Source organism: Sminthopsis crassicaudata, chromosome 4 (genome assembly GCF_048593235.1).
Source record: "Sminthopsis crassicaudata isolate SCR6 chromosome 4, ASM4859323v1, whole genome shotgun sequence".
NCBI lineage: Eukaryota > Metazoa > Chordata > Mammalia > Dasyuromorphia > Dasyuridae > Sminthopsis > Sminthopsis crassicaudata.
The window spans coordinates 183,208,955-183,222,624 of NC_133620.1; the positions used below are offsets into that span (position 1 = coordinate 183,208,955).

General features: G+C 36.0%; 1 protein-coding gene and 1 pseudogene across 1 annotated transcript in view; one reads left to right on the top strand and one right to left on the bottom strand.

Annotated features, from left to right (window-relative positions):
* The first annotated feature begins 5,412 nt into the window (after nucleotides 1-5,412).
* Nucleotides 5,413-13,670, top strand: part of MCM9 (minichromosome maintenance 9 homologous recombination repair factor) — a 187,325-nt gene continuing 179,067 nt past the window's right edge. The window contains exons 1-2 of the mRNA XM_074310001.1: nucleotides 5,413-5,533; nucleotides 7,635-7,945. Of these exons, the coding sequence (XP_074166102.1) occupies nucleotides 7,642-7,945 (304 nt within the window). The 5' untranslated portion in view covers nucleotides 5,413-5,533; nucleotides 7,635-7,641. The remainder of the gene's footprint in view (nucleotides 5,534-7,634; nucleotides 7,946-13,670) is intronic.
* Nucleotides 11,399-13,028, bottom strand: LOC141566025 (leucine-rich repeat-containing protein 28 pseudogene; annotated as a pseudogene).

The window sequence follows — 13,670 nt, forward strand, 5'->3', positions numbered from 1 at the left end:
AACTGTATAAATATGTATACATATATTGTATTTAACATATACTTTAACATATTTAACACGTATTGGTCTACCTGCCATCTGGGGGACAGGGTGGGAGGGAAAAGGGGAAAAATTGGAACAAAAGGTTTTGCAATTGTCAATGCTGAAAAATTACCCATGCATATGTCTTATAAATAAAAAGCTATAATAAAAAAAGAAAGGATATTCTTGAGAGTGAATCTGAAATAACTTGAAAACTTATGGTGTCAGCCATGGCTTTAGAGACAGTGCTCTCCTCTAGAATGAAATATAATGAAACTGAAACATAGGTTTGGAAATTATAGACTCAAAGATATGAAAGTTGTTAGGTTCTTACTAAGTGCTAATGAGATAATGAGATATTAGGTTCTTACTAAGTGCTAAGTCGGTACTTAACAATTCTCTAGTTCCGGCCTTTAAGGGAAATTTTACCCCACTTCTGGGGAGGAGCTTGCATGTTTAAGAGGAGCAAGTTCATTGGTTGAAGTATGTTTTTCCCAGAAGCCCTTGAGTTATTCCACACCCATTCTCTGGGAGGATAAAAGAAGCAACATTGAGCAAGGGAGAGGAGAGTCTACTCTAAGTCAGAGTTGCCTGCTCTACAGAAAGAAGAATCTGGCCAAGAGATTGAGTTGAGGCAGCAGATCTCCCAGAGAGCGATCAGCAGTTTCTGGAGACAACAGAACATTACACATTGGCGCCCAATGTGGGGCTTGAACCCACGACCCTGAGATTAAGAGTCTCATGCTCTTATAAAATAGGAATAAAATAGGAGTTAACACACAATTCACTTTTGAGCAATTAGCTGGTAAAGGTCACTATGTAGAGAATTCAGAACAGGTTAAATATCCCATGACAGTGTATGAGCAAATTGCTAAGGATGCAATAAAAGCTTGGGGTGTCCTCCCTGGACAGAAAGATCAGGGGAAGGCTTTCACTAAAATAGAGCAAGATCCCAATGAACCTTTTGTGGGTTTTGTGGGATGTTTGCAAACTGCTGTCAAAAGAACTATTGGAGAAAATGCAGCTACAGAAATAATGACCAGACATCTGGCTAAGGAAAATGCCAATGAGATTTGCAAAAGAATTATATGGGGATTAGACAAAGATGTTCCTTTAGAGGAGATCATAAGACAATGTGCTACAGTGGGAACAAATGTTTTTTACATCTGGACTATGATGAACATGGAAAGACAAGGTCCCTCTTGGCAAAGGACTTCTAGAGAAATTCGTCGATGTTTCCAATGTGGAAAAATTGGACATCTAAGAGCTCAGTGTACATATGGAGAAAGAGTGAGAAGATAGAGTGAAAGAAGACCTAAAACCCCATGTCCAAAATTCAACAGAGGATTCCATTGGGCATCAGAGTGTAGACTAATTCAGGGAAATGGGATGAGGGGCCCAGGTCAAGGGCCCCAAACAAAAAAGACTTGGGGCATGGTGGCAACTGATGTTACACCCAAAGAGCCTTTAAAAGGTCAGGACTCTGATGTGATTTATCAGCTGAAAAGCAATCACAAGGAAGAAAGGGATTACCTGATCAGTCAGCCAAAAGGCAATCAGATTGCAAAAATGGATTACACTTGGGGAGAATACAGGCCTTTTAAACCAACAGGGCTGTGTTCAGTGCAAACAACTCCAATGTATTTGCCAGATGATGAGAAGAGATTTAGAAAGTGGTAAATAGAAGGAAATTAGATAGGTTAACTGCCTGGGAGAGAGGATTTGCTTGTATTTCTTCAGATGGAGAAGGAATCAGATGGGTGCCAACGAGTCATATTCGCCTTGTCTGTCAGAGAGAGACAGAAAAAGAGAAAGACCTTAAAACAAAGGAGAAAATCTAAGAAACATCTGACACTGAAAGAGCATGGCTAATAAGAAGACTGTTAAAGAACTTTAAAACCAGCAGGAATCATTGGATTTCCTAACACAAGATGAGACTAATGGACAATGGACTTCTGGACATTTATAAATTCTCAATTTATGATTATTTGATCATGTTATTTGGTCACTAGATATTCTTTGAATCATGGCATAAATATTATTATTCATTCTTATAATGACCTTATGTTTCCCTACTTTTTTCTTTCTTTTTAAAATTCAATTTTATTTTCAATTCTACATTCTCTACCTTCTCCCTCCTCTTCTCCCACCTATTGAAAAGATAATAAAATATTTTTATATATTATACATATATTTTTTAAAATTCCACTTTAGCCCTATCCAAAAAAAGAAAGATAGGAAAAGAAGGAAAGAAGAAAGAAAACATACTTGTTTGCATTCTGAGTCCATAAACTCTCCATCTGAAGGTGGGTAACATATTTTATCATGAGTTCCCTGGAACCATGGTAGGGCACTATGTTGATTGAGCTACTAAATCTTTCAAAGTTGATTATCTTTGCAATATTGCTTTATAAATTATACTTCTAGTTCTGCTCACTTCATTTTGTACCAGTTCATAAATCTTCCAAGGTCCATTTTTTTTGAACAATCACCTTCATAATTTCTTATAAATACAATAGTATTATATCACATGTATAACTTGTTCAACCATTCCCCAATCAATGAGCATTCCTTCAGTTTCTAATTCCTTGCCGCTAGGGAAAAAAAAAAAAAAAAAACTAACATAATTATTCTTGTACATATGGGCTCATTTCTTCTTTCTTTGATATATAGACCTAGTAACATAATTTAAAATTTTTTTTAGCATAGTTCCAAATTGTTTTTCTGAATGGTTGGACTAGTTCACAGCTCCACCAAGTGATATACTTATTTTCTCACAGCCCTCCAGTATTTATTATTTCCTTTTTTTGTCATTTTAGTTAATCTGATTGGTGTGAGATGGAGAATGTAGGGAGAAGACGGCAAAACTGTTCAAAATTCTCGATGATAAATTACTTCAGTGGCAATGTATGCTGGTGTAGCAATTCTTTATTCTCATTGGTTGGTCTCCACTCTAGATTTATTCTATGCTCCTAATTAAACTACTTTAAGCACCCAAAACAATGGAAGAAATTCTAAAACTATGGAATCTAAATTATACCAAAATAGCCTAAAGCTTTCTAATTTTTATTTTGAAAGTAGAATTTTAATTGTAAGTGGCACAAAGGACATTTTTTTTTTCTTAGATGTTCTGGTTGGCTGAAGAATAGTGTAACAGTTCCAGATAGTGGTTCCAACTCAATATGAACCATTAGTGCTATATAGAGAGCCATATGCCTAACTCTAAATGATTATCTAATAATATCTTGCCAAAAGTTACAAAAGGGTTCCCTTATAGCAGGGTTTAGAAAAGCAAATCCAAGTATATGTCCTGTAGATAGTAGATCAGCAATGTCATTTTCAGCATCTACTCAGAGTTGTTATGAGAATCAAATGATTTAATATTTGTAAAAAGTGCTTAGCACAGTACCTGGCAAATACTAAGTACTATATAAATGTACATTCCCTTCCCCCTTTCTTATAAGTGACAAAGCTGAGACATATAAGTTGAACAAACTATCCAAATGTAAACATCTAGTGTCAGGCAGAATTCTAACTCAGGTCTTCCTAGTTCCAAGTCCAGCATTCTATCCACTTGTTAGGGGCTGACCTCAGGCAAGCATTCTTGTTAGCTTATAGTGTGCTATTATGAAACAAGGTCCTCCAGCCAGCTAGGTGGCGCAGTGGATAGAGCACCAACTCTGAAGTCAGGAGGACCTGAGTTCAAATTTGATCTCAGACACTTAACACTTCCTAGCTGTGTGACCCTGGGCAAGTCACATAACCCCAATTGTCTCAGCAAAAAAGAAACAAGGCACTCATGAATCATCTAAAAGTTAATAAAAGGATATTTAATAACAGAAAGAATATTTAATGAAAATGATGTACATATGTACTGAGATACTTCAAATAGAGAATGATCTAAATATAAAAGATCATTTCATAAACAAATTAGAGGAGCAAAGGAAAAATATTCAGATCTGTGGATAGGAGAATAGTTCATGAATAAAGAAAATCATAAGAAATAAAAAATAAAATTATATAAAATTAAGCTTTTGTTTAAACAAAATTAATATAATAAAACTTAAAAGCAATTATTATGGAGGGAATCTTTGCAACAACTTTTTCTAATAAAGATCTTCTTTTAAAAAAGGAATAAAAGGAACTGATTTAAATCTATAAGGTCAAGAGCCATTCCTCAATAGATAAATAGCCTAAAGTTATTGATAAGCAATATTTCAAAGAGAGAAATCCAAATGATCAATAATCATATGAGAAAATGCCTTAAATTGTTATTAGAGAAATGCAAATTAAAGGACACCTATCAGGCTGGCAAAGATGACAAAAGAGGAAAATGACAAATGTTGGAAGGATTGTTGGAAAATATATATATATATATATGTATATATATATTATATATGTATATATAAAAGATTTAAAGCAATTCTTTTCATTGTAGCAAAAGATAACAATGAAAGAGGGAATCCTGTTGGGGAGAGCCAAACAAATTGCAGTTTGTGAATGTAATGAACTATCACTGTGCCATAAGTCTTGATGAAATTGACTAGTGCTGAGGAAACAAAGTGAGCAGAACTAGAATAATTTATGCAATGATCACATTATAGAGAAAAACTTTTACAAACTTTAGAACTTTTCCAATTCTTCTTTTCAATTTGCTAACTGGGGAAGATTGTTGGGAAGGGCTGGTTAATAAAAAGTTGTTACTTGAAAAATAAAAACAAAACCAAAGATAGCAGCATTTTATTGGGCAGACAACTTTCCCTCACGATTGTTTAGCAGCTGTGGTTTAGTATCCAACTCTTTGTGACTCCATTCGGGTTTTCTTGGCAAAGAATATCGCCATTTCCTTTTCCAGTTCATTTTACAGATAAGGAAACTGCGGCAAACACGGTTGAATGAATTGGTAAGGGTTACAGAGATAGTAAATTTCTGAGATCACATTTGAACTTGGGAAGAAAAGTCTCCCTAACTGCAAGCCTAGTGCTCCAAATTACATCAATGAAAAATGACATTTATTATATCTTTAGAGCCGTTTACGGGTCCTTAGGTAGATAAAGAGAGGAGGAGCGGGGAGCTAGGCTCCGCCCAGGCCACGCCCTCACGCTCCTCCACGAGGTGCCTTAGCCCCGCCCACTGGCAGTGCTGCTAATTCCCGCGCCAGCCGAGAAAGGCTCCTCCTTCTCCTTACATTCTTGGCCTGGAAAGCGAAACTCCGCGTGCGCCTCAAGTGCCCGACCAACTGCCGGGCGCGCTCGGCCGCCGCGTAAGAGACGTGCACAGCCAGGATCACTGCGCTGCCAGAGAAATGCGCGGCAGCAGCGGCCCCGACTTCTCTGGCCTTTGATTGGTGCCCGCTCCAGCTCGTGCTGCCTCTTCGCACCCGCCACCCCGGCCGCTGGCGGGCCAGCTCGCTGACGGGGCGCCCTGGTTTACGAAGCCGGGATCTGCCCCTCGCTTTGTCCGTGGAGGTGTTTTGCTCTTCTTCGCTGATTTCAGACACTGATATCCTCCAGTAAGTGAAAAAAAGCATTTTTTTTTTCCCGCCATCTCTTCGGCTCTTTGCATTTCTGCCAGCGGCTGGCCACTGGTGCCATTCGGAATGCGCTGAGCCAGCTGGCGGGTCGTGCAGTGCTCGGGGTGCTCGGCGCACGTTATCTGGGGCAGAAAGGCAGGGGGGCGGGGCGGGGCGGGGCCCATGCCCTGGTGACGCGGCTCCTAGGGCATTCTGCGGGGCGGGAAAGTTTAGCCTAGTTACGTCACGGCCGTGCAAACTGATAGTCCATTGAGAAAACTGGTAAAATGCTTTGCAAACTTTAGAGCGCTATGTCAGTGCTACCTGTTATTATCCTAGGTTTCTTTTTGTCTCTTTCTGCGGGGGCTGGGTGGAGAGAGACTTACATGCGATTAAAGTAGTTTAGTTGCATTTGTTTGTAGATTTTGCTTTTTCTCGTTTCTCCAACCCTCACTTAATAAAAAGGGTGGGCTCTTATAACGAAATTAACTCTTGTTTTCCCGCTAATGCTTTGAGAGGACCTAAGCGATGTGTTTACATCAGCAGATGGTGCCTGAGGAAATTATCAACTAAGTTCCCTTCCTAGTTTGCTTTGGAACTAAGGAGATGGAATTCTGCATTAAGTCCCTAAATTTCTTCTTTGCTGTTTTTTTCTCTGCACTCAATTTAAAGCGATATTGCAAATCTTCAAAACATTTTTTTAAACTCCCCAAGAACATAATTTTGATCCATTTGAGGTTTTCCTGTGGTTTTTGTGTATGCGCCCTATGTTGTCATTCCTTCACTAGGAGAGTATTGACAGTTGCCTAATTGGTTTTTGCTTTTTCTTAGACCTTGTAATGTGTAAACTGCATCGATAATCATTCACTCATGCTTTTGGAATCACATGACATGAATGAACCCTTGTAATTGATTTTTAAAAGAAACAAACCCATGCAATTAACTAGTAAATAAAAATATTAGTAAGGTAAATTTTCACAAACGTTACTCCCCAAAATTATAGGCATGAATTTCAGGACTAATTATACTTGATTTTTAAAACATTAATTTGTACTAGTTCTTTCATAGTCCTACCTTCACTAATGTAAAACATTTGACATAGGGAGAATTAATCACTTTTGATGTATAATTCCTTGTGTATATAATAAAGAGAATGATACATAACTATGAAAGAATGATGTAGAAAAAGAAACACATGGAGTTTTCTTGTGGGTAAGACTAGGAACGACTTGAGTTTTAAGACAAGCTCACAATATCTGTAAAATGGTTATATGTAGGAGCAGCATCATAAGCAATGTGATTATTTAGAACAAATGAAATGATTCCTTGAAATCACTTTGCAGGCATGATGGAAACTGTGGAAATATGTGTAGAAGAATTGCACGTTTAACATATATTGAATTACTTGCTTTGTAGGGAAGGGTGGGGGGAAGGGAAGGAAAAAATTGAAACACAAGGTTTTTCAGGGGTGAATGTTGAAAAATATGCATGTTTTGAAAATAAAAAGATGTAATTAAAAAATTAAAACCAAAAAGTCACTTTGCAGATCTTAGAGCACTATATAAACATCAATATTTATTAGCATTCATTTAAATTAGTCATATGTCTAAGGGGTCATTAAGAACCCTAAAGGTTAGATAGATACTCAGGCCTGGCACAAAACAAAACTAACCAGTCAGAACGTTAGCTTTTATGAACTTTGAAGCCCTATGTAAATGTGCATTAATTCTCTGTGTAAAATGTGGCCAAAATTATACTTAGCATATCATGAGCTCAATTAGATAATAAGGTAAGGGGGGTGGGGTTAACAGAAAGATAAATTTACCTGAAGAAGAGAAAGATATTTACCCATGTTTTAAGCAAAAGTGATGCTTCTTTATCTTAGTCTTTAGTTTCCTGATTTTAAAGAGATGTAGATTAATTTTGATAGAATATTAAGTTATTCTTGAGAATGTGGTCCTTACTCTTTATTAATTTAGCATGCTAATTACTGAATAGGTTTATTTTTCTGTTTTCTCACAAAACTTTCAAAATATGAAAGAAGTGTACTCAGTGTACTTTTTTGTTATTGTTGTTAATTTTAAAATCCTTTTCTATCTAGGTCCAAAATGAATAAAGATCAAGTCTCCCTGATTGGTCAGGTGTTTGAATCATACGTTTCAGAATACCACAAGAATGAAGTCTTACAGATCTTGAAGGAAAGAGATGAGGATGCTCACTATCCTGTAGTAGTTGATGCTATGACTCTTTTTGAGACAAACATGGAAATTGGGGAATATTTCAATGCATTCCCCAGTGAGGTACTCCCTATTTTTGACAGCGCATTAAGAAGAGCAGCCCTGACAATTTTACAATCTCTTTCACAACCTGAGGGATTTTATATGAAGCAGAATCTTCATGCTAGGATATCAGGTGAGTTGTTTATCTTCAGTGCCATTCCACTTGATAATCTTTTCTTTCTTAGAAAAAAATCTATGTGTTTTGGCTTTCTGGTATATTGCAAAAATCCACTAATTAAAGGGATGTTTATTTCCGATAGGGTAAGAGTGGAAGTAGAGTAGGTCATAATCTAGTAGTGTACACAGTAGTTAATTGAGAAATATTTACTGAATTTAAATTATAATTGAAATACATGTAATAAAAAGAATTAAGGGATTAATTAGTATTTCTTATAATTTATTTTAAAATAAAGGATAGATAGGATTATATGACATTCACATGATCAGTTATAATTATTTTATTTCATGAGAACTGTGTTAGAAAAAAGGCTTTGTGATATTGTTACAGAGATCAGATTTTCCAAAATTTAATTAGGATGCATAGTCTGATAAGGTTATTTTTTCTTTAAAACTTTGTTACAAGAACTTTCTATTTTTGACATTAGATGCATAGCTTGAATATTTATTAAGCACTTACTATCTATAGGCCATGTTCTGAGCTGTGGGGATACAAATATAAGTTAATGAAGAGAGTCTGTCCCCCAAGGAGCTTAAATTCTAATGGGGGGAACTAGAAATCAAGTAGGAGGGGGAAGGGTATTTACTAATAGGAGTAAGGCATGTCAGGGGCACTAAGAAATCTGGAAGTAAAGTGAGTTTAGCTGGATATCCTTTGGAAATACTGGCACAGTGTCTGGTACATGGTAGCTGCCTTCTGGTCTGAGTCGGGGAATCTTCAATCAGGAGAGGAGGATTTTAGGGTAGAGATGTGAAGAAAGGTAGTGAGGAGACGGAAAAAGAAGTTCAGAAGTTTCTGTAGACATTGGAAAGAACCTTGAGTTTCAGGATCTGATGCTGACTGACTTTGGGCAATCACTTCTTTCCCATGGCCTCATAAAACTTGAGGCCCTGCCAAAATAAGGTGGAAATGGGTTCATGATTTAGACATAACAAGTAATAATAAAAGCAAATTAGAAGAACAAAGAATAGTTTACCTCTCAGGTCTGTGAAGAAGGAAGGGATTTGTGGCCAAAGAAGAACTAGAGTTCATTATTGAGCACAAAATAGGTAATTTTGATTATATTAAGTTAAAAAGCTTTTGTACAAACAAAACTAATGCACACAAGATTAGAAGGGAAGCAAGATCTGAGAAAACATTTTTACATTCAAGGGTTCTGATAAAACCTCTGATAAAGGTCTCATTCCTAAAATATATGAGAACTGACTCAAATTTATAAAAATTCAAGCCATTCTCCAATTGATAAATGGTCAAAGGATATGAACAGACAATTTTCAGATGAAGAAACATATTTTGAAAGAAACATATGTTGAAATATGAAAAGGTGCTCTAAATCATTATTGATGAGAGAAATGCAAATTAAGAAACACCGAGGTACCACTACATATTTCTCAGGTTGGCTAAGATGACAAGAAAAGACAGGAAAAGATAATGACAAATGTTAGAGGGAATGTGGGAAAACTGGAATATTAATACATTATTAGTAGAATTGTGAACTGATCCAACCATTCTGGAGAGCAATTTAGAACTATACGTAAAGCGTTATCAAACTGTGCCTTTCCTTTGATCCAGCAGTGTTACTACTGGCCTTATATAGCAAAGAGATATTAAAGAAGGAAAAGGGACCTGTATGTGCAAAAATGTTTGTGGCAGCCCTCTTTGTAGTGGCAAGAAACTGGCAACTGAGTGGATGCCCATCATTTGGAGAATGTCTGAATAAGTTATGGTATATGAATGTTATGGAATATTATTGTACCATAAGAAACAATCAGCAATGTGATTTCAGAGAGGCCTGGAGAGACTTACATGAACTGATGCTAAGTGATATGAGCAGAATTAGATCATTGTACACGGCTAAGGCAAGATTATATCATGATTGATTCTGATGAATGTGGCTTTCTTCAACAACGAGATAATTAGGGCCATTTCCAATGATTTGGTGATACAGAGAGCTATCTACATCTAGAGAGAGGACTGTGGGAACTGAGTATGAATTACAACATAGCATTTTCATTCTTTTTATTGTTGTTTACTTGCAATTTGTTTTCTTTCTCATTTTTGTTTCCTTTTTGATCTGATTTTTCTTGTGCTGCAAAATAATTGTGTGTGGGTATATATATATATAAACCCACACATACATTAATTTTAACATACAGTTTTAACATGTTTAACATTCATTGGATTACTTGCAATTTAGGGGAGGGGATGAAGGGAAGGGAAGAAAATTTGGAACACAAAGTTTTGCAAGGCAAGGGTTTATCCATGCATATGTTTTGAAAATAAAAAGCTTTGATTAAAAACAAAAACTTGGAGCCCAGACCAGATCAACTCTTAAAGTTATGATTCTGTGATAGAGAGAAGAGGAAATACAGGAGGAGGTTTCTAAAATTTGATCAGTAGAAGAAGATATATAAAGTAGGATTTTGTATTTTTTTTTTTTTTCAAGAAATAATTTGAGCAGAACAGTGATATGATCATTTTGGTGCTTTAGGAATGTTACTTTAGCAGTTGTATGGAGGGTGGATTGCATAAAGGAGTCAGATGTAGTCTGACTTGTACCTTAGATTTTAGGAGAGTGGACTTCATAATGTTGAGAGAAGGGATAGAGGGATTCTGTGATACGATATTTTAGAGAAAGTTGGTCAGGATGGATGAGAAGCTCTCATGGGTAAAATTCTGAAAATATAAACTGAAATGATTCCACTGAAGAAAAAAGAGGGAGATCTTTAACAAGATTGATGTAGATATTCATGATGATTGGTAAAGAAACTTGGTGTGTTTAGCCTGGGGGAGGGCAGTTGTGTTCAAGTATGGAAAGTGCTATTGTGAAAGATGGATGAAAGTTGCTGAGAGGCAAATATGACATAAGAAAAATTTCCCAACCCAGAAATATAATGGTGTCTCTTTTGGAAATCTTCAAGCAAATACTATATCACTTTAAAAGTTTTTATTCTGAACTTTAAAAAAGAACATTTTGATATAAAAAATAGTACAGATAAAAAGATTGTAATTGAAAGATTAACTCAAGTATAACTTCCTTTTTCTTTTAAGTATATATAACTTCAACACATAAAACTGTCTAGCTTGTTTGTTCCCTCTGTGCTTTTCTGTGCTTTAAAAAGCATACTTTTCATTCTTTCCTTTTTTAAATTTTTTTTTTAACAATCCTATTCTTAGTGCCCCTTCCTCAAATGAGAGACTTGTCAAAGTAGGTAGCACAATTTGCATAGTGTCTAGCATACAAAGTATGTGCTATAATAAATAATTATTCCTTCCCTTCCTTCCAAAACAAACAAACCAAAAATCTTTGTAATCAATATTCATAGCCTAGCAAAACAGTTTTCCATATTGTCTGTACAAAAATGTATGTCTCAGTCTACACCTTGAATCTGTCAACTCTCTGGCAGGAGGCAGGTAGCATTTTTGCTCACTGGTCAATAACCATGTTTTTAGATATGTTACAGGAGGAATTCTTGCTGGTTTTTTTTTTTTTTAAGTTAAAGAACATTCTTTTATTCTAAATATGTTTTTCCTTATATAAGGCTTAAATCTCAATGTACATTTAGCGTAATTACCCCTGGTGCAACCCTGCCGTTAGTGTCTCAGAGGAAAGAACTTTGGGTAGACTAAAATAAACATTGGCTTGATACAATGCTGATAGTTTCCCAGATAGCAGTGTAGCAGTTAAAGTAGACTTTTAGATGATGAGATTGGAGACATGATGAGATAAAATTCAAATCTTTTATTAACTGTAGGTGTTATATAGACTTCTGATTGCTACTTCTTACAGAGGCAGAACATGATGTTTCTGTCCTTATGGACTTAACCTCTTCTGAAAGGAAAAGAATTAATTGCTACGATGAGAATGAAAGCAGCTTCATCTCTGAAATTTGGATGGGAGATCCATAGCCACTGCAGTAATTGACCTTATTATATAAATAGGAAGGCAGGTCTTTCAGGAGAATGTTGTTATCCACATATATATATTATAGTGTTCTCAAAATGGACCTAAATCAGGTGGCAAAAATGCAGGAGAGTTTCCAGCCATGGAGAATTCATTGAAGCTAGGAAGTTGGCAAAGATTGTGAGGTACACACCACGAGTGATTTTGGTCCACAGTTAGATACTGCAGAGGAAGGCACATATGAAACCTCTCCAGTATAGTTAGTAAACAGTTGGTAGAAATGTCTAGTATCTGTAGCTCTTTCAAGTCTGTAACTTTTGGAAGTAAGAATTTTATTTGGTTATTAGTTAATTGAAGGTGACCTAAAGACCTTAGATGACCAGTTCTCCTGGTAATTTCCAAGGCATTGTTACTCAGATCTAGACCCTGAAGCTTTACCAGGCAACCAGATACAACAACTATATTCTTTGATTGAAGCCACAATTCCACAAGGTTTGGGAGCTTCTGGGCAAGATCTGGCAAGGTTGTTAGGCAGTTTTTTTGTTTGTTTTGTTTGTTTTTTTTATATAAAGGCTTTCCAAGTATTATGATCCTCATCTTTCAGTAGATCCATTAAAAAATGGTGCATATTCCTGAATTTAAAAAAAAAAAAATTCTTGTGTTTTTCCAGATTTACCACAAACTGTCTTACAAAGTTCTGATGCTATGATTGAACCTATTAGCCACGTTAGGAGCACTATATCTTGTAAAATATAATATCTACTTCTGGCCATATGAGGCTGAGCCTCCCCGTTAGGAGGGAAGAAAGGAGGGGAAAGACAGGAATTCTTGCTCAAATCTGAGTTGGACTAGATGGTCTGTGACGTCTCTTCCATTCTGAAATTTTGTGATTTAGGAGTCAACATTATGACATGACCATCAAACAAGCCAACCAGATTTTGTTTTGCATCAAAAGAGGCATGGAGTACCCAACTTTTCCACTAAGCAGTACTAAATTCAGATTGTTTTGGTGAGATTTTGTGAAAATGCACGGTTCTACATTCCTACTTTAACGAAGCTGGATTACTTCTGAATCCCCTTTTGCATTCCATTTAATTCTTTATGTTCAGTAGTTTGAGAATTCACTTAAATTTTGTTCAGGTAGTTGGAAGGATTTTAGAAATAAGAACCCTGAAGAAAGGGGAAAAGTTATTACTCTCTAATTTCAGATCAAAAATATTTTATGAATTCACCTGTAAGGAGTTTGACATAGTAAAAAGATTTAGAGTCTTGGATTTAAATTTCAACTTTTTCACTTTCTGTCTGCATGATCTTGAATATACCTCTTCTTCTCTGACTTCAGTTTTCCTTTATAAAAACTATAAGTTTGATTAGATGACTTCTGTTCTTCCTTTTAGCCATAAATTCTATGAAAGCAAACAAGATGGTGAGGCTACTAGAGACCATGTCCTAATAAAGATTAGCTGAAAGAATTGGAGAGAATTACCCTGAAGAATATGGAGTAAGGAAGGGCTGTAATTGATATCTTCAAATATTTGAAGAGCTTTGACTTTCTGCTTGGCCTCAGAAGCCAAAATTAGGAACAATAAATAGGTATTGCATATTTCATATTAATTTAGGGAAAATTTATTTAACAACTAGCTCAGTCATTTCAATTGTATCTAACTCTTCATGACCCCATTTAGGGTTTTCTTGGCCCAGATACTAGAGTGGTTTGTCATTTTCTTCTCTACTGTGTCCCACTAGACATGAGGAACTAAGCCAAATAGGGTTTAA